This window comes from Amphiura filiformis, chromosome 6, assembly GCF_039555335.1.
Source record: "Amphiura filiformis chromosome 6, Afil_fr2py, whole genome shotgun sequence".
In the NCBI taxonomy this organism is placed as follows: domain Eukaryota; kingdom Metazoa; phylum Echinodermata; class Ophiuroidea; order Amphilepidida; family Amphiuridae; genus Amphiura; species Amphiura filiformis.
This window is the reverse complement of record NC_092633.1, coordinates 21,579,714-21,605,627: the sequence shown is the minus strand read 5'-3', so window position 1 is coordinate 21,605,627 and position 25,914 is coordinate 21,579,714. Positions and strand designations below refer to the sequence as shown.

Genomic DNA, 25,914 nt, shown 5'->3' with positions numbered 1-25,914 from the left:
CCTTCCTCAATAGCATGTGTCCCTCACGGACCAACCTAGGCAAACAAACAAACAAACAAACAATAAACAAACCGGCAAACAAACACACGCCTAAAATCAGCCATCTTTTATATTGTGAATTTTGTTAATAAATCATATGCAGTAACACTATGGCTGTCGAAAGATAAAAAAAACACACACCTTAAAAAATAACCTTAATCTCTTTTTAACAACGGGATTAGCACTCAATGGGAAAATCCCGCAATCAATCGCCATCGTCTCCTTCACATCCTGTTTTTGTCGTACTTGCCCGCGATATTATTCCATCTCCCTGATCTACTGTGTATTTCACATTGCAGTCTGCACCCAAGACTACGACCTTGTCTATCAGCTGTTTTGGCGACCTCTCTCGAACTCTCGAACCTTGTCCTATGACCTGCAATCTGTGTACGTGAATACCGTATAAATTTTAGTGCTTTGAACAAATCACTCATCAGCAATGGCAGCGGCAGCAGTAGACGAACTCAGCGGCAAGATACAAACAGGTATGTATGGTCGAAGGAAGGGAGAGCGTGGCCTAGCGGTTAAGGCATAGGACTGTGAACCCAAGGGTCAAGGGTTCGAATCCCAGGTCCGGCTCTTTGTGTCCTTGAGCAAGACACTTCACTCTACTTGCTTAGTGCTTCGGAGGGCACTTTAAGCTGTCGGTCCCGTGTACATGCATATTTTCTCACATTAATGTAGTGTGCACGTTAAAGAACGTCACAGGCTATTCGAAAAGAGCAGGGATCATCCCGGTCATGTTGACTGTACTTCAAAATACACTCATCTACTCTAGGTTCCAGAGTAAAAAATAAGTACAGCTTGTCTGTACGCAGTGCGACAATACTCATACATATGAGGGAGGCACTTATAAGGAAGAAGAAGAAGGGTATGCTTATTTGTAAAACTAGACAAGAATTTATTTTAAAAATTCACTTTTACAGTTCATAAATTAGAAAGCTTACTACTTCCAATGCAGCTGAATTCGGCAACATATGAATGATGTTCCATGTTCAGCTTTTTATCATGTATGTTTATCTTCGATGATGATTAGAGATTGCATATCTAATGTGCAGTTTGAATCATGGAAGATGTGTAGTCAACAATGTATCCACCCCTTGAAATGATTAACATTATTCTGTCGGTCAGACATCCGGGCATGAATCGGCTGACATAGCCCTGGAGTGAAAACAACATTCGCATTCACTGAACTCTGAAGTGTATCACAAGCTATCACACTATTGTGCCAGGTTCGACTCTCTGCAAATAAAAATATGAGATAAGTTGTTTTCACTCCAAATTGGAGTACATTGTATGCATGAATGGATGTGACGTGGCCCAACCGATATGCATCAGGGCTGTCAACTCTCACGCATTGGCCGTGAGTCTCACGCATTGGGTCACTTTCTCACGGTCTCACGCCAAGGTAGTATAATCTCACGCCTAGGTAATAAATCTCACGCAAAAAGCTGGAAAATGAGTAAAATCTCACGCATCGTCATGAATAATTTGTTGCTCCTACCCCCCCCCCCCCACCCACCCGCTTTTCACATTCTAGAGTGGCGTGGCTCAAATAATCATGGTACAAAACTGGTACAAAATGAACATTGGAGTCGGCAAATCCCGGTACGCCTCTGTCTCACGCCAAGCAATTCCAAAAAGTTGACAGCCCTGATATGCATATTTATTAATTCAAGTTATTTGCAATTGCATTTCATAATTTATTCATGGAACATGGGAAGATATACTGGTATTGAAAATATGCAAGTGCAGACATGTGGGTGTGATTTTATTAGATCATCAAGCTACTATTAAAAATAGAAAGAGATTCCACAAAAAAAAAATCCTAATCCACTCGAGAGGAATTATAAGCCGATTTATACGCTATTCAATGCAAATCGTCACTTGAATGGCTTTAATCAGCGCAGTCACTTAAACACGGCCATCAATGTTTATCATCGTTATGCGACTCCGCTGCAGCTCATGGATCATAGATTCAAAATTTTTAATTTAAACAGACCCCAGGTGACCTGTACAGGGAATGGATGGTATTAGTACCCCTTGCATCGGTCAATATGTTCTTTGATTGCGTCATTGTGTTTCCTAGTTCAAGTTGATTATTACCAGCGAAAACCTGATCAAATTCCCTCATTTCCTTTCAAAGTACTTCCTTCTAATACTTGCAGATGTCTGCGGGACTTGTAAACCAAGGTGGAAATGATGAAAGGTTTTCCGAGACTGGCAATGTTATTTCTACAATCAGCCAAGCTTGACTATATAGATAAGAAATATTGGTGTTATAAAATTACCGGAAGTAAATTGTTTTCCTTTGTTGTCACAGCCACAATGCTCTATGGGTAAAAATGATGTCATTCTGCTTAGAAGTCACGATATTAAACGGTGGTTCATAACCGGCCAAGCTCAATAGATAAGAAGCTTAGCAAATTGATAGTAACTCATTCATACCTGATTGCTCAGAATCGACTCATAACGATCATAGTACAAACATGACAAAGGGACTGGGTTTGTCAATTCTCCTCCTATTAACCCTAACACCAGTAAAAACCACAAAATACCATGATGAAAAATTCATAACATGCATGCATCCCAGGGTTCTGCGATGATGCAATCACCAAGTGTGATATGCTCACGGAATTGCTGGCCGGGCAGCAATAACCCGAGCAGCTACCGGTCCGCGATCGTTAAGCTTGGCATGCGGGGTCAAAGGTTCAATCCCGGGGTGCCAAGTCAAAAATTTTCTTCTTCTTGAAAAATTCGGATCTTCTCTGACTTTCCGATACCAAAAAGCATGGGTCAGTGTTAGAGTTAGAAAAGATGTATTTTTCCAGATTAGAGTGTCCTCTAACCCTGACACCAGTAAAACCACAAAATACCACGATGAAAAATTCATAACATGCATGCATCCCAGGGTCTGCGATGACGCAATCACCCGAAGTGTGATATGCTCACGGAATTGCTGGCCAGGCAGCAATAACCCGAGCAGCTACCGGTCCGCGATCGTTAAGCTTGGCATGCGGGGGTCAAAGGTTCAATCCCGGGGTGCCAAGTCAAAATTCTTCTTCTTGAAAAATTCGGATCTTCTCTGACTTCCGATACCAAAAAGCATGGGTCAGTGTTAGGGTTAATAGCTCAATGATTTACAGGCCAAAAAATATTGTTGTGTTGCCCTCAAGTGGGACAAATGAGAAAGTTGGGTCGGTCGGTCGGATATCTGTAAAAATCATCATTCAAAAAAAAAATGTGACCCTGATTTTTCTGGATTTAGGGTCGGTTGATTGAGGGCAACATAACAATTTTTTTTGGGCCTTAGTTAGACCAAGAATTGGCCATGATGCAACTGAAATTATGAGACTGGGTGAGGTAAAATTGGGGGGGGGTCAAGATTTTTGGTCAGCTGGGGGGGTGGAGCAATTTTGCCTAAACGAAAGGGGAGCTATTTTTGGCACACATTCATGGGGTGCCTTTTAAATTAGACATTCTAAAAAGTTTGACATTTGCAAGGGGGCTAACAATTTAGAGCATTTTATTTAAAAGGCTCCCCATGAATGTGTGCCAAAACTTGCTTGCCCTCCCACCTTAAATAAGTGCATGCCACTTGAACTCATGTGTGTCTAAAACATGCTTGTTTCCAGTAGAGATGCTATAGTTGTTTTACTTTTGTCCTGCAAATTTAATTAATAAATAAGCTCTTTTTAAAGCTCATCATCAAGTTCCAAATGGTTCCTAGTTTAATTTGGTAAAAACAGCCTTAAATTGTCTTATCATATAATGTGGGTGCAGCTAGCAGGAAATTTTGCATATTTGATCTTGTTCCTACATTTCATCTTGTTTTTCTGCACCTTTTTGTGGCGAAATGGTTCCCAAAATATCTGTCCCAAAATCGCTTGCCCTCTCCTTTTGACCTACCAAAAATCTCTTGCCCTCCCCCACCCTGGGTGATAGAAAGATATAGAAAATATATATTTGTTGGATTTCAAGGATGCTTATTTTATCTAACCCTATTTTCAGCATTTCAAGGAGGCTTTTTAAAACATGTTCTTCAAGATATGTAAAGAATGTTCTCAGTAGCACCAGCATGTTTAAAACTATGCCACATTTTTATATCTTATGGATCATGTGCACCAAAACGCACCCAATTTTGAATCACTGCCTGTAAAATGAATTTGGATGGCCTGCAAATGTACTCCTTTTCCACAGATTTAAGAACAATCATGTGTATGCATAGTGAATGTATGTGAACACCCTGGCCAAAAAGGGGAAAGATGCCAGCCTCATAAAGCATTATCATTCATTCATGTAAAAGAATATTGAGCAGAACAACTGTTGGAAAAGATGTTGAACAGAACAAACGCTGGAATTTAACAATCCAGAACAGCATCCCATGAAAAGTAAGGGAATGGAACAAAAGATTATAACGTCTACAGTCCTGTTCCTTGGGGGTAAAATGAAGTCAAAAACTGATTGTATGTACTTGTAAAAAAGAAGGGTGAAATATGATGCAAGAATCTTATGATGATTTTTTAACATTTCACGATTAGGCTACACTTCGCGTAGCGACTGGGACCTAAAGTCTGTCATGTCTTCTTCAAGGCAGTAATTTAAACATTGTTTTTTTATTTTATCTCTAAAAATAATAATGATATTATATGTAGGTATACATTTTCAGAAAGGAAATGATGCAAGAAATCCAACTAACACAACCAATTCTTGCTAAATTGAGTATTTTTGAGAAAATTCAATTTTACTTTACTGACTAGAGGAAGGCATATATGGACTATAGAGGAGGTTACGGAAATTAGTTTCATGTATAGGACATTGATCGCTTGGTTTGTTCCTTAATACAGTATTGTCACTAGAGTATCCCAGGAGATTATCTTGGGCCATTTTACACCCATTGAACTTTGTTGGCACAGAATGATGAGACATGTAGTATTGAAGAAAAATGACCAAGGAGAAAAATAGGGTCAACAATGTTGAGCTAAAACAGTCCATGCGGCATGAACCACCCCAGGGATTTTTACAAAGACCCTGGATTACTTGATATTGTAGCTATACATGTAAACTTCCTTCAAAGTATTTATCATAGGTCTACCTACATTTCTTTAAATCAGTTCTTGGCCCTATTAATCCATGTGATCTTGGTCAGACGTTAACACATGAGCACTTTCGATCAGACTGCACGACATGGGCAGCAGGACCTTTTCAGAATACAGCACCAGATTGGGTCCGTAAGAAATGGAATGATCCTGTAGACATTAAAAACCTTTGGTGGATTCATCAGTATCCGTAAGTGTGTGACTAACGACTGGTTTAATAGTATAATGACCATTACTCCACAGTAGTATACCTGAATTCACCACCGCTTTGCTAAGTTAACAAAATTGGTCCTTAAAGACACTATCAGTGATTTGCTAAAATAATCAGAAAATTGGGAAAAAAATTATCACAAATCACATATATTTGTATATAGAATGGATTTGCATACATACCCTGCAAGTGATAAAAATCGAACACTGCATGGTAAAATGTCACATTTTTGATGTCATGACAGTATCTGCATTAGCTCTTAATCAGAGCCCTTGTGATATGACTCAAGTCCAGTCTAGTGGCTAGGGCACAAACCTCACACAAACCCTCTGATCACCGCAGGTCCTGAGACTTCCCCTCCCCTCTGATCGCAAAATATTTAGTGACCGCTACATGGCTACAGGCAAATCTAGAGGGATGGCCATGGTGTTCACAATTTGTTTTTAACATGGCAACTTTATTGAGGACTAATATCAAGGCTCATAATCTGAGCTATATCTGCATCTTAAGAGGGAATTCCCGGGACCAAATCACCAAAGCGCTCACTGAACTCCCCACCGCCCGTCCTTAAAGTCGGTGGAAGTTGCAGTAGACTGAGTGAACTGACATCAGGATGTACATTTGACATCAGGATGTACATTACCTTGGTTTCTCAAAATACATGTATGACAAGAATGTCCTCAGTTGGGCCAAATCGCACCTAAGTTTGAATATATCACTGCCTGCAAAATGCCTGCGGATGGCCTGCAAATGTACTCCTTTTCCATAAATTTCAATACAATCATGTGTACACATAGCAAATGTATGTGAACACCCTGGGCAAAACTGGTGAAAGATGTTAGCCTATACATGTATAGCATTATCATTCATTCATGTAAAAGATGTAGATGTTGCCCCCCCCCCCCTCCCCCATAAAACCATCTCACAAAGAGAAGACTTCAACCCTCCCCCAACCCTTCTAAACCTCCATGATAAAAATTGCGTGCAACTAATTTTAATGTGATTCACTTATTATTGAATGTGCCTGTCACGCCATCAACAAATTGCCCTGCATACTGAAAATGTGAAATGTGTGTTCCTTGATTGTTGTATTGAAGAAAATTGATACAAAAGAAATTGTTGAGCTAAAATGGTCTGTGCCCCCTGGAAGCCCCACCCCAAGGATTTTTACAAAGACCACCCTGGATTACTTGATATGCAGCTACATGTCAACTTACTTCAAAGTATTTATCAAAGGTATATCCACATTTCTTTAAATCAGTTCTTGGCCCTATTAATCCATGTGATCTTGGTCAGACGTTAACACATGAACACTTAGACAGACAGCACACACATAGCAGCTGGTATCCAGAATATACTGGCACCGGATTGGATCCATAAGAAATGGAATGATCCTGTAGACATTAAAAACCTTTGGTGGATCCATCAATATCCGTAAGTGCATGTGTGACAGGGTGTGTACATATGCTACATACCCTCAAGGTCTTAGCCAGCCATGCGTCCACCCGTCTTTAAGACGGCCTAATCTAATTTTAGACGGGTGGATTTAATGGATTTTACAGGCGTGATAGCTCTAAAACAGATGATTTTAAGGTTATATGCACTTGAGACTAATTCAGAGTGACATGTAAAGGCCAAATCAGGACATATTTGACCCTGGTGACCCTTCCATGGGTATAGACAAGTTGTTTTATATTTGAGGGTCAAATTTTGGTGTCTGCTTGGACGGGTGGTTTCTGATTTCTGGTTAAGACTCTGCATACCCTGCAAGTGATAAGATCAAACACTGCATAAAAATGGTATCGAAAATGTCACATGTTTACTAATGCTTGGGCAGTTTGTCCAAATACGAACACTCATAGCTACATGCAATTAAATGAAGCTATATAAGTTTGATATGGCAATTATTGACTTATTCTTTGCTTTAAAGCTATTCATACAAATTAAAAATTTTTTGAATCCATCGCTTGAATCACTGATGGAGCCTTTAAAGCGCATGTATATTGTGCCATAAGCTATTTATTGCATAGTATTTACTAACAGCTCGTATTAACCAGCATTTGCACCTTTCTTTATATATCAGTTCTTGGTCCTATTAATGCATGTGACCTTGGTCAGACGTTAACCCATGAGCACTTTCAAATAGACAACACGATATGGGCAACAGGTTTCCAGAAATCAACACCTGACTGGATCCGTAAGAAATGGAACAACCCTTTGGACATAGCAAACCTTTGGTGGATCCATCAATATCCGTAAGTGACTGATTAGAAAGATGAAGTTCATCCACAACATATCATCCATGGATTCCTCTTTATGTGCTCATTAATCATATTTTCTTTGTTTCCTAGAAAGAAATCTTCATGCACATGGTGTTGCAACATACAGCAGAATGTGTTTGTATTGTAATGTACTGTGTTGTTTTTGTGCTGAACTGTAAATTTGTATTGTATTGGGCTATTCCATTTAAAATCCACACTACCCCAGTGGAAGGTTTTGGAAATATCTTCCACAGGGGGAGTGTGTTTTTCAAATGTAATTGGTCAGGGTTAATCATTTTGAAACCCATACTCCCCCTGTATTATGGCTTTACCTATATCTTCCACAGCTGGAGTGAATATTTCAAACGGAAGTTATCCAACTGTCTATTCTATTCAAAACTCATACTCCCTCTGTGGAAAACTTCAGCTAAATCTTTCGCAGGAGTAGTGTGGATTTCAATTGGAATAGCCCATTGCATTTCACTGTACGGTACGGTATTGTACTCATGTCAACATTACTTCATAACAGACATCAATGTCACCATGTCATATGCTTCCTGACAGCTGTAAAGATAATGATATTAAAGAGTGGCAGCACCAGGGATCATGCAGAAAATTCTCCAATATTTGATTTACTCTCCAAGGTTATTTATCTAGAAAGTCATCATACATGAAGGTTTCATACTATTACTAACAAAATGCTAACTATGTTTCTAATAGTTTTGGGTCTAATCGAGCCAAATAACCTGGGATCTACCCTAACACACGAGCATATACGCAACGATGCATCGCATTGGGTGTATAAATTCAAGTTTCCACCAGTGCCTGATTATGTCAAATGGGATGCACCAGTCTCTTTGGAAAACCTTTGGTGGATCCGTCATTACCCGTAAGTTGCTGTCCTGTCAGTGATTCGCTAAATTAGAAAAATAAATGCTTCCGAAATATTTGTTATTGCAAGAATCAAGGATGTGTGCTAACACTCTGGACAAAAATATAAATGTGCTTTCGGGTGACCGGCTGTATATATTGAAATATAGTATGTGTGTGTAAAAGTTATGGTTAGCTACTTCTGGGGTTTCCAGTTGTGTACCAGACAAAATTGTCAAGGCAAAATTGCAAAATCATCCCGATTACCTGTTAATATGTGTGTGTGAAATGCTAGATCCAACTTATCTTACCACACAGGAGATCATTTCTCACATGCTCTGCAGGTACATGAAATGTCCAAAGAGCAAATGTAGGATTCGCAGCATTCAAATAAGAGGTTAATTATTAAATTCACACAGGCAGCATTAATTAAATTGATATTAAAACAGGGACATTGTTAATGCCTTTAAAATTACCTTACCTCAAAACATAAAGTCTGATTATCCGATGAAACATTCCTATCATGTGCACCCCTACTTATCCCCCTAGTCAATAAGAAATTGGTGCATTTCCTAGTGCTGCCACGTACTGTTCCATGTCAGCAAGCATTTCATATGGAAATATAATGTCACTATTGTGTAGAGAAGTAAATAATATATGAAACATTAGTCAAGATGCAAAAACATTATACATACACAGCAGGTTTGAGATGTTTCATGACTTAACATGATGATGAGATATCATGGGATGTCCAATGGCTCACTGTGAGTGTGTGTGTTGACCGTCAAATAGACACCAAGATTGTGCACTGGGATTGTGCAAGGGGTGCAGTACATACCCCTTGGAAAAGGTTTCCATGTAAACTCAAGACATTAAGAATGAAAATCAATGTTAAATCCACCCTATTTGGACTATGTTTCAAACTTTCCAAAATGTCCAATGATTAGACACAAGTACACTAGACGGGTTGTAGCCCCTTGAAATGACCAGTCTTGTTATGTCCCTGATTGTGCATTTGCTTTTTGAACCTTAACCTGACAGAAACTCATTTAAGGGGGTAACACCCCTGCCCAATTTTGTGCCTATTTTTGCATTTTTCTCAAAAATTATAGCGCATTGGGAACAAGTAAGATATGTATATTATAGGGGCAAGGACTACAACTACTGCACTGAAAATTTTTTTATTTCAGCACAGACAACAGTTGTGGAGCTACAGTCAAAAATGAGGGAAAACCAATATTTGATCAATAAATCAATTTAACTACTTGCTTTGAGTTGCTGAATTTTCAGTACAGTAGTTGTAGTCCTTGCCCCATATATATATCTAAATGCAAAAATAGGCACAAAATTGGCCAGGGGTGTAGTACCCCCTTAAGGTTACTATTAAAACAACTGCTGATGCATGAATTCTATGTGATACGATGACGCAATCAGCCAAAGTCATATATACCCAAGGATTCGCTGGCCGGGCCAGCCAAACCCACGTGGCTACAGGTCGGTGATCTTCTGCATGGTATGGAAGGGGTCTGTGGTCTGAATCCCGGGGGTACCAAGTGACTTTTTTGTTCATCTTCTCTCCTTTTTTGTTTCTTCTTGCCCTTCTGATAGCCAAAGGGGCAGTATATGATACAGATAGATTGGTTATGCAACTGTTGACACCTCTCTACAAGAGTTAATACCATCAATTTGGTTGAAAAAGGAGGTGACACATGATCAATTTCTAATAAGGCAGATTTCCAAAATGAAAGTCCAGAAGTATTATTGGTTATTTTCATGTTATATTTTGATCATGATGCATGAGAATTTACTGCTTTGGCAGCTCTTGGTGTGAGGTTTACTACCTTGGCATGAGATTTTACTACCTTGGTGTGAGAGTGTGAAAAAGTGCCCAAATGTGTGAGTCTCAAGCTCAATGTGTTAGAGTTGACAGTCCTGTTGCAATGCGTCGTAGGCACAGAATTAGAGAAGGAGACCCCAGACTCCCAATACCACCACAAACAATAGCGTCGTCAGCTATGGGGAGAAAATTGGGGTTATTTGGGTCCTTGCAGACGGTGCACAGAGACGAACAAAAATAATTCTGCATCTCATCTGAAGCATCTTGGTATCGTGTGCAGGTTGCATCAAATGCGTCTCTCAAATGCGCCCATCATCCATGTCACACTAGCATGCAACGCTTGGAGCACATTCTGAGGGAAACTGAATACGCCCAATTCTTGCTCCATGCATGTATCAAGATAGCGGTTGAGTCCTGGTTCTCCTTCTCTAATTCTTTGATTGTAAAGTCTTCAAGTCCAAACCCATTGTAACGTTTCCACAGGATTATGCATTTACTGCTACAGTGAATTTGATCCCTAACTTTAACAAACAATAATGTGTGATTTGCATAAAGAATAAGATTCCTATTTAAATGTTTGTTTTCACTGATCACATTAGCCCCTTTTAATTTCGAGCCAAACAAATGAGGTATAACGAAGAAAAATGTGATTTCATTCCAGCGCCTACAATGCGTGTACTACGCTCGCCGATTGTAACATGTACTGCTACGTGGAGCATCGGTTGACCCGGTTTTAATATAAAAAGTTAAATTTTACTGTTATTAAAGCACTTCAGGCTTAGTCTTTAATGTGGTATTTTAGTGCCCCACTGCATGGGCATTATAATTATGCAAAAAGTAGAAATCTGAGTAAAATTGAGGGCATCGCTATGAAGCAAATCACACATTATGGCTTTAAGTATTAATTGTTTGTTTTGGTATCAGAGATAAATCTAAACCAACCAACAAAACTAATAAATTGCAAAATTATATATCTCTTTGTAGCTATAGCAACAAAGAGAACCTGTTTCTTCTGGATGAGATGGATGCATGGAAGGAGGAGTTAAACTTCTACCATCAACATGGCGGTAGGTCCATCGTAGATGTCACAAACAGAGGGATAGGACGTGATGTCAAAGTTCTGGTAGAGCTGTCAAAAGCTACTGGTGTCAATCTAATAAGTGGAGGCGGTGAGTTCAATCTTGAAAAAAAATCTTGTTAAAGAGTATCAAATAGCCCAATTTCTGTTTGTAAAAGTCCTTGAAATGGTAGGAATCTGTTTCTTATCATACGGTTCTGCCAAGGTTTACATACATTTTGATGTTTATGCTCACTCTCATCACCTAGGCATGAGTTTGGGGTCCCAAACATGACCCAAGAATCTCCACAGGGTTAGTGAATGAAGGAAGGAGAGAGAGTGAGCATCACAGGGAATTGATCAATATTTTAATACTGATTTTATTCTGTCATGCCACTTGCCACTTTAACACTCTGGCAATGATTTGTATGTCATACACAACCAGCCTAGCAACACCAGTGGTGACCAGTAGCAAACACTCCACTCCTTTGTCCAAAGTGGCAGATTGCTATTGAAATCAAAGTCAGCTCAGAAGTGTTGCGCCACTCTTACGTATGAGAACAGGATACAATTTTTGGCAAATTTTTGGCTCAGAGGCTGTTGACTGTTGTTTGCAGAAAATGCAAGCGGCTCGATGAAAGCGTCACACCGCTCAGCAGCAAATGGCATACTGTATGAAACCAGCGTAAGTGATTAGTATTGTGCTTATAGAAATGGAGAATTATAAATTCTATAAAACCAATGATTTGTAAAGACAAATTACACCAGTGTAATTTCTGTGTTGACTAACATGAGATGTATATATTATATATTTCTACCCAGGTTGGTATGTAGGCTCTACCCACCCACCAGAATTAAGTACCATGAAACAAGAATCTCTAGTAGACCTCATGGTGGAGGAGATAACACAAGGAGCAGATGGATCTGATGCTAAGTGTGGAGTCATTGGAGAGATTGGATGTACTTGGCCACTTCAAGGTAGTTAGTTATTTTATTTACCACAATATAAAACCATGCTAAATTCAGAGGTTATACAAAGTGCTCCGATTAGGCTTACCATCCCCCAAACCAACAAATTAATTGTTGATCAGCCTTACAATGTGTGGAGTAGTATATACAGCCTCTGGCGTGTGTCCTCCATATATAAAAAAAAATGAGGGCGAACAAGAGAGAGAGGATAGGAATAGAAAAGAAAGGAAGAAAAAGAGAAGAGATGTGGGAGACAAAGAGAAGAGAAACTTGTAGGGCCAAGTCAGCAACATTCTATTGGGCCTTCATTTTCATGCTTTTTCCAACTACAACTTTACGTAATAATTGTGTCAAAATCAATGACCAATTGGCTTCAATTGGGCCTTAATTTTGCGAACGATATATTTGATACAAAGAACGAACACATCTTTTGAAAAATAGATGGTGGTAATGCACCTGAATTGTAAAGTCCATCCTCATTGTTTAGATGCACCCAGTGGCAGCACTAGGGGGTGGGGGAAAGAGGGGACATATTCCTCCCTCCCAATAATTTTCTTGCCTGCCAGTCCCCCCACTTTTGAGGCAAACCCCCCCAAATAACGTAAATTTCCACCTTTTGCGGCAAAATCCCCTGAAATTCACTTTGCCCACAATTCCCCCGAACAGAAATCTAGGTATGCTCCCTATAGAGCTACTTTATTTACTCTTATCTTTTGCATGTCATAACAAGGTACCGTATTTACGTCAAATAAATGCCCCGGGCGTTACATTTTCCTTTAAAAACTTAAAACTCACGCTAAAATGCCGAACTATGAACTAGAAACACTGACTTCTGGTTCACTCCTGGGTTTCCAATCCAGATTTTCGCCAAAAAATGACGCTATTATTATCGACCATGTGTGCAACTTGGTAAGCTTACTACACAAGATAGCATGGAAATATCGGCATTTTTGAAACATCTTGGTTGAAAAAAATAGTGGTGGGCATTTATTTGAGGGGGGGCGACTATTTGACGAAATACGGTATGTAATCAAACCATGTTTAACAATTTCTGATTTTTTATTGTATTGTATGACACATTTGATCATTTTCTGTGACATCTTGCTACAGACACTGAGAGAAAAGTTTTACAAGCATCAGCGGTAACTCAGGAACAACTTGGTTGCCCAGTGATTATCCATCCTGGACGGAATAAAGATGCCCCAGCGGAAATCCTACGTGTCTTACAGGAAGCTGGTGGTGACATCAGTAAAACTGTCATGTCACATATGGATAGTAAGTTCAAAACCTGCATACTAAATCTCATATGTTTTATTAATTTTAAAGTTGGGTTGTCAGATTTTTTCATATTGTGTTTTTGTACCTTACATTGAGGCCTGTACCAAAATAATTTGATTCCAAAGTTTTTAGTTAAATTGCACCATGCAGTGGTTTTGACATTAGAAGCAAAAATGTTGTTCACAATGCCCATAGAATGGGTGGCAACCACCATAGAGATGAGGCTGTCACTTTTTGATCATAACATCTAAATGGAACATATTTCAGGCTAAAAGAGTCACTGGTATTATGAACAAAATACAATTTCTGATGCCCAAATCCTAATATTGTGATAGGATAAAGTAGGAGGATGAGTCTGTCAATTTGGTCGAACCTCTTTTAAGCAACTTGCTTTGGCAGAGGTTACCAGATTATTTAAGTGGAGCTTACATAAATGTTATGGCATAGATGATTGATTGGGTGTCCATCCTTCTGCAGTTTACACGTAATAACTGACAAACTTCTGACTTAAGAGGCTGATAGAGTATAATTACCTCTTGTGATGTATAGTTTTGTGTCAGGTTATTTGAATATAAATGAATATTGATAAGCTTATTTGTATAATTGCATGAAATTTTACCTTATTCGCATATTTTGGCTAAAAGTCCATGAATCCACACTGTAGCAATTTTGTAGCAATTATGTGATTCTTTAGTGACGACAATTTCACTGTACATATATCGCTCAATGAGAAAAGTGATTGCCAATATATTAATCAGTAGGCACTATAGCATATCCCAGCATAAAAAATTGCTACCAGTAAACTTGGCTAGCAAGCCACACCTGAATGCTATTTTTTCTACAATTGCTAGTACGGTGGGCATTATCCTCCAGCATATTCTATGTTGATAAATTTAGGAAAAGAGACATTACACAGGGAAATATAGCTCGGGTAATTCAGAATGGATGGTAGTACCTGTTCTTTTAGATAGCAAATATCGATATAGTCAAATTTTTTGGTAAAATTCATTCTTCTATATTGTTACCATTTTGTCTTACAGGATGTGTGACAACAACAGAGGAGCTGCTAGAATTTGCCAAGCTTGGCAGCTATGTTGAATTTGACCTGTTTGGCTGGGAGATATCTTACTACCAACTTGCTAGGGAGGTCGACTTCTTAAGCGACGCTCAGCGTATCAACTTCTTTAAAGACCTTGTTGATGAAGGTTATGAAGACAAAATGGTGATGGCACATGATATTCATAGAAAATGTCAACTGGTAAGTTTTCACTGTCATAGTGCACGTTAGAATATGACCATTGCTAGGTCAACTGGCTCATGCTTTTGCTGTTATGAACCACTGATCAAAATGATCACAACACAAAGCCTATGGTGTATCATAATTTGGAATAGGTACATGAGCCTAGGCCTGAACCAGTAACCAGTGAATACTAACGTGCACTATGTCAGCGAATGTCATTGGGATTTATGCATACTGATGAATACTAGAACTCTATAAACTGTCCCTATAAAACCCATAAGACTAAAAAAAAGCTATGTCTCAAAGCCGCCATGCGTGTTCGTTTTTCTTAGCCCGTCCATGTCAGCTGAAACGGAAAATTCATTTTTTATTTGCTTTTTTAAAATAGTTTTTTGCTATAAAATCATTAAATTCTGAGATGTATTTTGAAGTAAATTTATGGGATTCGATACTCGCATTGTTTAGGTATAAAATAATTGATATATTGTAACTTCAATTGTGTAAATCAACCACAATGCTGCACTTTTTTAACACTCAAAAACACTCAACACATAGGGCACCTCCGACCAAACCCTCCTCAAGGTGTTGGGGTGAATACTTTGGCTTTAAGTATAGCATAACTTCACAGATATCTTAACCAGGATCCTGACCCAAATATCCAGTTGAACATCATAAAATATGCTGTCCTGAACATTTCTGTGGGGTCTTTTGACACAAATTCTGACATGATATTTTATAGTCTCAAATAATGGGGTCCAGGTGGACCGTAATTTTCCAAATTTGAAAAATATGCGAGGCCCTTATGATTTTACTCTGCTAAAAGACCCCAAAACTCTGTATAACAGGAACCCTGATCCTGACTCCCTATATAGCCCTTTATAATGGTGCTGTCTGCCGCAAAGGAGAATTGGGGGTATTTGAGTCCTTCTTTTGTTGCTCCTACATTGTAGCCGCACTCACAAACCACAGTTGTGACAAAGCACAGAAAAATTCAAAACTACTCTGCATTTCTTATGATTATATGTTTTTGCCCATTTGGTACAATCAGTGTGTCATGCAATGAAGCCTTTCTATGCCTTGTCTGCAATTGTCGCACACAAGTATTGATTAGGGACCATTCACAAACACTTGTTAAGGGCGCTGATGCAAAAAGGGGGCCCTTAAAACTTTTGACCTTCCTAAGGGGGGCTGAAAAAATGACCACAAATTTTCCTGGGAAAATTAAGTTTATATCCTTTTCTATGGGGTTGACCCATAATTTTCATGTTAAAAGGGGGGCCCTGAAAATTTTGAGATCTCAAAAGGGGGGGCCCGAAAATTTTTCTCGATGAAATTTTTTTGAATCAGGCCCCCACTAACAAGTGTTTGTGAACGGCCGATAGATCCAAATACATCCAATGTATGTATTTCTTTGATACATCAGATAAACAGTACCAATTAAATGATCCCTGCATTTTAAGTTTTATGCTTGTATGTAGTGATGTTCATTTGCTATTGTTATTTTACAGATGAAGTATGGTGGCCATGGATATTCCCATATCTTACTCAATGTGATCCCAAAGATGCTACTCAAAGGTATAACTCAAGCACAGATTGACAAGATTACAACTCACAACCCTCAAAAATGGCTGACATTTAAATAGACTGCAGGTTACCAGGAACTATTTGCATAACGCTAGTGTTTTGGACAAAAGTAGTTAGGATTCCTTTCTGGGAAAACTTGACCCGAATGTACATCATGATTATCATGTTGATTTTCACCTGTTTTGGTGTCAAAGCTAAGGATCATTATCAAACCTCTTTTCCGTCCTGTTCCTCATCACACATATAACTCCACATTGTATGCAGTGAATTAACAAAATATTGCAACATTTATATGAGTGGATATTCATACGTAGTGGTAGATAAAATGAATCAAAGTTTTAACTTCAACACTACACTATTTTGCACTCACCTAGAACGTTTTCACTAGTCCAACTAGCGTCTTCAGCAGATGGTGATGCTGTGATGATATCTTGTCTACAATTGAGATATTCCTCACTGATGACGTCATGTGATTGACAGTATGACGCCATAGGATGTTACGGTGTAGCCCCCCCCCCCCCGGCATCAGCAGGTTATCCCAGATAGGATCTATTTCAGGTCCTTGGTCATGATTTTAGTCTTGAGTCCTTATGTGGATTGCTGCCAATCACATGACGTCATCAGTGAGGAATATCTCAATTGTAGACAAGATATCATCACATCATCACCATCTGCTGAAGACGCTAGTCAGACTAGTGAAAACATTCCAGGTGAGTAAAAAATAGTGAAGTTAAAATTTTAATTCATTGCAACATTTGTATGAAATTGTGATCACTTTTACTATAATCTGTATACCTTTCCCGAGCCAGTAATTTAGATATTGATTTTTATTATGTCTCTAAATGTAATGATGAAGTATATAAAAGTATAAACTTCCAGAAAGGAAATGATGTAAGGAATATCTGCCATAACAGATTTCTGCAAAAATTAACAGTTTTTGATAAAAGTTGATTTTACTTTACTGACTTGAGGAAGGTATATACGGATATACCCCATCCCAAGATTTGTCCATTGTGGTGATCAGATAATTAATTCTTTAGTAGTGCACATACGTTGTGTGATAAATGTATTTGAACATCATGCTTTTATCAAAGAAACCAAATAATTAGACTAGGTCTAAAGTTAGACCTCATCTAAACAATAGGGTACAACAAAGAGTACCGACTTCACCATGTATTTGATTATTGCCCGGCACGTAGCGACATATTTCAGGGGTGCACTATTTTGCTCTTCATGAGTGACAAGGAAGCATGGTGAAGTCAGTACTCTCTCTTGTACCTCATTGTTTAGACCATGCTTAAAGTTAGACCTGGTCTAAAGCTGAATTTACATTAGGTTGCCGAGCGATTGCTATGCACTGCTTTTTGAAGGCGATGAAAGCAAACGGCACCAGAGTCAGGATTTGGAATAGCATATATCTATGGTAAATCCGGGGAGATGGTGGAAAACCTACCGTATTTGATTGTCATGTATGGGAACTAAAATGTAGTACCTCCAACCAGTGAAAGCCCATAATTGAATGATTGTTGGCATCTGTAAAACATGAGCCTGCAGGACGCAAACGAGCACACATTTGTGATGTGATCAAGCAAAATGAGTCAAATGTTGGGAATATTAATTTTGAGATATAGCCAATAATAGTATTCAACCTTCTTTATAAAATAGTCATATCTTTGGAACCGTAAGTGTAATTATGATGGGGTTTTAAGCAGAATAAAGCTCTTGAGTATAATTCATGTAATGAAATTGAAAAATGAATTTTGATATTGATTGGCATCATATTCATTTAGCTTGATTGCATCACATATTAAGATCAATGTTTGCTGGACACATGGATAATAATGTGGTACTCTATTTTGTCCTCCATGCGAGACGTACAAACATGACCCAGTTCAGACTTTTGAAATGTAATGATTTGCAACCATTTTTATGTTTTGATGAATCAAAGTGTTTGTGTGAAAATATTGAGATCCAAAACATAATAATGATAAAATTGGATGCTTTACACCCAATAATTATTGGTCTCGGTATGTGCTTTAAAATATTGGGCTTGATTATGTCTCGACCAAATTTTTGTCCCACTCATAGCTCTACCAATAAATAACAATTGACTCAATTGATCCAATTGTATGAATTCTATGAATCTTATCCAAAAATAATTTCTCAAACTTTATTGCTTTTCACTCAAAAATAGCTGAAACTAATATATTTCAGCTCAACCTCAAAAGTCACCCAAAAGTTGTGAAAAGAGTTGAATGTCTCCTATTTGGGCTAGCATATTTCAGGTTAGACTACTGCCCTCATTTCTCAACTGTCTGGATTGACGACTGAAAGAACTATGTGGAAAGAAAGTGGTGGACTTTGCAACCAGATTCTGGTCTAGATACTGTCTAGATAATGCCATAAACTCAGGGACAGATCACCAGGTTTAGTATGAAAGTCCTAGCAATAGGGGTATGACTTATCAGATAATAGTTTGCCCAGGTACCATATGTAATTTATGTGTTTCCACCAATCATGTGAAAAAAAGATTTGCACTTAGAAATTGTATAAATTGACTTCAAACAGTAACGTACAGTGGTGTGTTTAGCAATGATATTAGTGAAAAAGGCTAAATGACTCAAAGAAATCAAATAAAGCTATGAAAACTGGAAAAATTTTGCAAACATTTAAAAAATTTCTGAATTTTTCAATAAATTTCAGTCAAAATCAACCCATTTCGGCCTGAAAATGGCTGCTTGTACTTGCATACAGGTAAAAAAAATGCAAAATTTGAGTGGATCAGGACCATAGAACTGGGTGTTTTTTCATCACTTTTGTCTTTAAAATTATGTACTTCTTAAACTGAAATAATTTGAAATTGAAATTTATTATTTTATAATTGAAGTTGTAAATGTAACTACTAGCAATACAATCTTCATACCAATTTTAAAACTTTTGCAATCTCACAATGCAAAATATATGTGTTTTCTTTGAGTATGTAATTCTGTTTTACATATATTATTATAGATACCATGTATTTTAGACAAGTGTTACAACTTGCTATTCAGTATAACAAGTTTAACAACTTCATACCAATTTTAAAACTTTTGCAATCTCACAATGCAAAATATATGTGTTTTCTTTGAGTATGTAATTCTGTTTTACATATATTATTATAGATACCATGTATTTTAGACAAGTGTTACAACTTGCTATTCAGTATAACAAGTTTAACAAACTTGCAAAAGTTTCAAGTGCTTTTAAAAATTATGTAGGCTGAGTAAATTGAATATTTTCTTCATTTTGGTTCATACTGTGTATAGTACTTTGTAGTTTTGTATAAATTTTAATCTGATATGTTACACTTCTAGAAAGTTGTACTTGGCAAAATGCAAACATATTTTGGCTACAAAATTAGGCTATTTTTAGGAAAAATTTTGAAGAAATGATCCATCCAAATACCAAAATTGGCCTAGAAAAAGGTGCCAAAAATACTAAATGCCCAAAAGTTTGACCCATGTTTGCTGCACATCCCCCATATGCTTATTTGTACTTTGCAACCCTTTCCCCCATATTTTGTGTCAATAAAACATTGTTGAACATCGGCATGTTGTGCAGTCTTCTTTATATTTTTTTATCATGCAATGTCAGTAGGAATCTGTTACGTTGCCTTTCCCCAGGGTAATTCAACTGTAAATAATGATAAACCGATATTAAATATCTATAAACCTTTAGTGTGTTGCTATTCGATAAAAAATGCTTTGAATGAAGTTGGTATAGAGAGCATGGGGGAGTGGTTAGGGTATTCCCCTCAGGTTTGAGGTTGTGGGTTTAATCCCAGGTGTCTGGACTTTAAAACCATCTAAGAGATTTTAATCTTTAAAATTGTTAATTTCTATCTTGTTATGGTGCATTTAGAATTGAATAAATAAACAAATGTGTCCTTTATCTTTATGAGGAGATAGAACTTGGAGCCACACCATGTAGCATGCAGTCAGTTTCACACTGTAGGCCATTAACCCTCTCTCAAACTTTTATATTGCTGTTTGGATATATTCAAAGCAGCTTAAATTACACTCCATATAATATGTGACCGTCCACCACAAACTAGATGTAAAACGGCAAATTGTATTATGAGTTAAAAGTGTAAAATGCACATGAAGGTTGTATTCATAGGTACCTCAAGTTGGTGCTGCATGTATCTCAATTTGCTAGTGCCAGTCAAACAACTTTTAAACCAATCAATAATCCTATTGTTGAAGAGGATAATAAGCTTCTACCTATGTCTTAAATAGCTCTAAATCCTGTTCAAGTGGTGGGTTACAAAGCATTGTATTTTGTCTAGGTATGTATAACCAACAATTAACAATGAGAGGACATTCCTGAACCTTGTTGACTTGGGAATGATTTGAAATGACCACCAATTATGACGGTTTGATATTTGTTATATCAGCAATGTGGAAAAAGAGACACATGTAGAACCGAAATAAGGTTCCATTTTGTTGAAGGAGCAAAGTTCAACAAACCACGACCCGCTTCCGGATATCGTTTGAAGTCAAATTATATATATTTTAAAGCTTATGATATATATTTTCTAAACACAAAGTAGAACAAAATTGACCGGGCCGACTTTACGGATGGTTTGTGGTAGACAGTCACATATATCATAAGGGCAAAACTGTCAAATGCCTGATGGTGTGGCTGACAGTATATATACTGAATGCCATTTAAACAATGAATTGTCTAGGATTAAATATACATTCAACTGACTTAAAGGCACTATCAGTCATTCACCAAGTGAAAAAAATTACCAAAAATTAGCTTATTACATTTTCATAAAGGTAAAGGTAACATACATGCAAGTGATAAGACTCAAAGAAAACTAATATAGAGTACAGTTTGCCATTTTAGGTAATGTTTGTTTGTTTGGCACATGCTTGGGTCCATGGAAAATCCATGGTCTAGACCTATGCATAAGCCTGACTAGCTATAGCCTATAAAAAGCATGCTGGCCTTAAAATATATAGGCTAGCATGCTTAAAAAACTTAGACTTTAAAAAGCATGCTGGCTTATATAGTTAAAAGGGAAAAATGACAATTTAATAGAAAGCAAAGAAGGCCACTCCCAACAATCTGTGTAACAATTTGTGTTTGTCCATACAAACACTTACAGCCACAGGCAGCAAGAAATTGAATGAAGTGTCACATTTATCAGCACTGCTGCTTTCTGCCTTTTGTCAATTTGTTACATAAAAAGCTTTCTGACACAAACTTTGTTAAAACAAAGTTTTGATAACACAAAGTGATTTGAAAGTCCCAAGTTAGGAATGTGCCTGCATTACTTGTGAAGTCTTTAGTACAGGTGTGTGCTGTAATTGAACCAATTGCAATCTGTGGATGACTTAGTTGATTAAATAGCCCATTAATCAATATTCTAGTACCCCCACAACCCATTATTCAAAATCGCGCACTGTGATTTGTTGAAACGCGTCACGTGACAGACCATTAATTAGCGATAAAGTGTCAAGGGCAACAAACTTTATGTTCTTCTATCATCACAGCGCACAGCAGAGCGCACAGCACACCCTGCTTATGTAGGGGAGAATGGAATGTCAGGGGTGTGTTATTGTATGTGCATACCTGCTTATAGGGGAGAATGGAATGTTACGTTGTGTTATTGGAATGTGCATACGCTTTGGCTACGCGTATGCGCTCCACCTTGAGGTAAACAACTTGAAATATTTGGGCAAAAATTTGATATTTTCTCTTTAAATCACACTATTTTGTGGTAATAGAATAGAAATAAAGGGTGTAGCATTATCCTTTACGCAAATAATGTGTCCTCGGCAGTAAAACGTTTAAATAATGGGTTCGGCTAAAGCCTCACCCATTATTTACGCTTTTACTGCCTCGACACATTATTTTCGTAAAGGATCATGCATTACCCTTTATTTCTTAAGTGAACCAATCTGAACTTGAATTCTACTCATTGTATATAAGCATATCAAATAAAATTATACGATTTTAACCAAAATGATAAATGTATGTAGGTAAAGCCAAAGGTAAACTCAAACCAAAGTAAGATTAAAATACAAAAACACACAGAACCACACATTATGTAGACTTGTTTTATTTGCAATCTTAAATGTTTTTATTATTAAAAGTAATTATTATGTAGAGGCATTTTTAATTGATTAATTAATTAATGAATAATTATTTATTAATTTATTAGGGCCTAATTTATTTATTTACCTGATATTTATTTATTTTTCATTATTTATTTATTTATTTATTTATTTATTTATTTATTTATTTATTTATTTATTTATTTATTTATTTATTTATTTATTTATTTATTTATTTATTTATTTATTTATGTATTTATTTATGTATTTATGGATTTGTGTATTTATTTTTAAGAGTTGTATCTTCAATATTAAAGGTCAAAACTTGTATATGATGGACGGCTTTTCTTCCCAGCTACATACACTTTAAGAAAATATCATTAGATTCATAAAGTTTACTCCGAGGACTGTTAAATATCAATAAGTTGGCATAAAATTAGGACTATTCCGAATTTAAAATAAAAAAAAATTGATATCAGAAGGATATTGTTCGTATTCAGAATGCAATTTGGTGTATCTGATATGCTCTCAGGCCCCACAAAAATGCTGTGCAAAGGTGGGTGACTGACCCCTTTCAAAAATCATGAAAAGATGCAGCATTGCAGGATAAGTCATTAAAAATGTAATTAAGTATTTTTGAAGTGAAAAACAAAATGGCCAAAAAAAATTGAGGGAAACGGCACAGTATTGACAAAGTTAAGGCCCATTCAAATACGTGTAGATAATTAATATACTGTCTGTATATAAATTACAGATTCATGTAAATTGCCTTATTCTGTCTTAAATACACAGCTTTCGGCTGAACTACTAGCAGGCTACGGTATGTTAGCACATCTATGACAATGACACAGGTACCGAAATCTGAATTTTGATGACATTTTCGATGTTGAGCAAATCATTCAATCCTTTAAAAATATTTTATGTTAATACTACATGTAGGTTATTGAATAATTTTGTCTTACAACTAACTCCCCTGGGAAGGTGGGCACATGCATTCGAGGTGCTTATCATGCTTGCGGTTTTAAATTTAAAAAAAATAAAATAAATAAAAATAGGATTTGTTAACAGGACCTCGAGAGTCGAATAGACCATGAGTTTGGAATTAATTATTTACACTTACTTGAAGATTTCACAATTAACGATCGTTTTCTGGTATTTTGGGGGGTAGTAAAAGGTGACCAAATACTTGTTTGGGAACTTTAGGAAATATAGAATCCCCGGGAAAATACTTGTTTAGGAAGTCCATAGGCTAGCTACATGAGCATAAGATACACCTCAGAATACAAGTGCCCCACCCCGGCTCAACAAGTTGGAGACGGCAGAAGAACCAAAAATGAAGCTATCTACGGTAGATAGCAAATAATAAACATTAGGCCTACTAAATATTATCGAAGATGTCTTTTACTGATGTCAAAGCTAATGGATTACTACCAAGTTCGCAGCTTTTGCTAATTTCCGTAGCTTTTATGTTGATTAATTAGACTATTTGTTGTTTTTTACAATCAGCGGAATTTGTGGACAAATTCTATCTGTGTGTAAGTTCATGTCAAGAAAAGTTTGAGGCAGCAAAAGAATAATTTTGATGCATGGCATGCAGGTAAAGACCACTAAGTGCTGGCAACACAATTCACTAAAACAATTGAAAGTGGAATTAAATGCGTCATTGATTCTGTTAAATAAGGTCATTGACGTAGAATTATCTGATACGAAAGAAAGATGACCTGAATTATCACACAATTTTGATAATATCAAGGCACGCTTTAGTGTAACAATTAAAAAGATATTTATTATCATAATTGGATGAAGAAATTTCAAATTCTGTTTCGTTTGGATTTCCAGAACAATATCAGTTACTGCAGCGCAGATCACGAAACGAGGTAGGGTTTAAATTCGTTAAGATATAGCATAATGTTAAACATGTTAAAGGTGTTGCTTTTGTTAAAGGCTAATTCGCGGAGATATCATAATTATGTTTAAGTCTGAAAATAAAGATGCTGAGTTGTTTTTTTTCAATTTGAAAGGGCACGTCATATGCAATAATGATAAGAATGTTGACATAATATAGCGCAGCTGCATGCCGTTTGGCATGTAGACCTAGTTGGCACGACATTATGGGATGGTCGTCACGATAGGATCTTTTAATTGATTTGAATAATGAGATGATGACTTTTTTTTCTTTAAGGTTAGCAACTGTTTTAAACTGTTGCGATTTGGTAGTTCACAGGATCTTGTGAATGGTAGTGAGCTTTGGCAAAAATTTGCATTGATCATTTCATAGCAGGTGTGGAGAATTCAAATAGCTTCAAATATTAGGCCTAACAGATATACTTTTGTAGGTCCTGAGGTTCTTGAGTTGCAAAGAGGGCTGAAACAACAACACTTTTCATTAGAGAAAGTTGGGGAACATCTCCCATTCACCCGTGTGTTTCGAATTGACTACGTAATAATCACACACTCAAGGGTAATTTTTTCCACTCCTTTCCAAAGCAAAAAAAACAAAAAAACAAAAAACCCGACTCACATCTGTACCAATTTAATTAAAGCAAGCATTTTGACTGATTTATAGCGAATCAAGGCCCGATAATACCATTGCTACCATTCATACTACAGTTCATTCATAAACATATCAAACTCACTATATAGTATCGACCATAAGGTATATTCGAGCCAAATTTAGACACCATCCGGATATTTTCCCTTCATGTACCTTGCAATATTCATAAATTTTTGTTATAATGCCCATATTTGGCATGCTTATTACACAAATTTACAGCTATCTTCTCTTTAGATGTTTACTGAGGTATGTAGAGTGTGGCCTTAAACATGTAAAATTGGGAAGGCTATTTAGCATAATAAAGAGTTAGTTCCTGATGCACCGTGGAGTACAGAAACTGGTTATAGAGGTTGTGCGTGAAATTATTGATTGGCTCCAAATAAAGGATTTGAACCGGTGTACTTCACCGTAATCATGGCGCAGACCATTCCATTCAATCAAATGTTGTCATCAATCTATTTGATCGTAGTGCATTTGTTATGGTTGTGATTGAGACGAACTGTCATGCTTTTGTTGAATGCATTTGAGTAGTCCGCCATATTTACGGTATGATACCGTAAAACCCCGTCTACAAGCATATACAGTGCTTCTGATGAAAGCTAAATTATTCCAGGCGCCATTATGGAGTTTGAACAAATAAATTACAGATTCAAGCATATAAAAACAAGTATTATTGTAAGACTAATCTATTGTATTGGTACATACCCAGCAAACACAAAAATGTTTTTAAAACGTTTTAAATAAGTTATATTTTGGCTTTTGGTTTAAGTAAAAACGTTTTAACAACATTAAAATGTCGGGTTATACA

At 37.0% G+C, this 25,914-nt stretch overlaps 1 protein-coding gene across 5 annotated transcripts; it reads left to right on the top strand.

Annotated features, from left to right (window-relative positions):
• The first annotated feature begins 398 nt into the window (after positions 1–398).
• LOC140155139 (N-acetyltaurine hydrolase-like) lies at positions 399–21,337 on the top strand. 5 transcript variants are annotated; one of them, XM_072177855.1, is made up of 7 exons: positions 399–524; positions 7,433–7,604; positions 11,302–11,486; positions 12,197–12,352; positions 13,454–13,618; positions 14,662–14,879; positions 16,370–21,337. In XM_072177855.1, the coding sequence occupies exons 1-7, from the start codon at positions 479–481 to the stop codon at positions 16,502–16,504; spliced, it is 1,077 nt and encodes a 358-aa protein (XP_072033956.1). In that variant the 5' UTR covers positions 399–478; the 3' UTR covers positions 16,505–21,337. The 5 variants fall into 5 exon arrangements, with proteins under 5 accessions (XP_072033956.1, XP_072033957.1, XP_072033955.1 ...); XM_072177856.1 differs by lacking the exon at positions 7,433–7,604 and adding an exon at positions 8,331–8,499 and having other exon boundaries at positions 422–524; XM_072177854.1 differs by lacking the exon at positions 7,433–7,604 and adding an exon at positions 5,154–5,328 and having other exon boundaries at positions 422–524.
• The last annotated feature ends 4,577 nt before the right edge of the window (positions 21,338–25,914 follow it).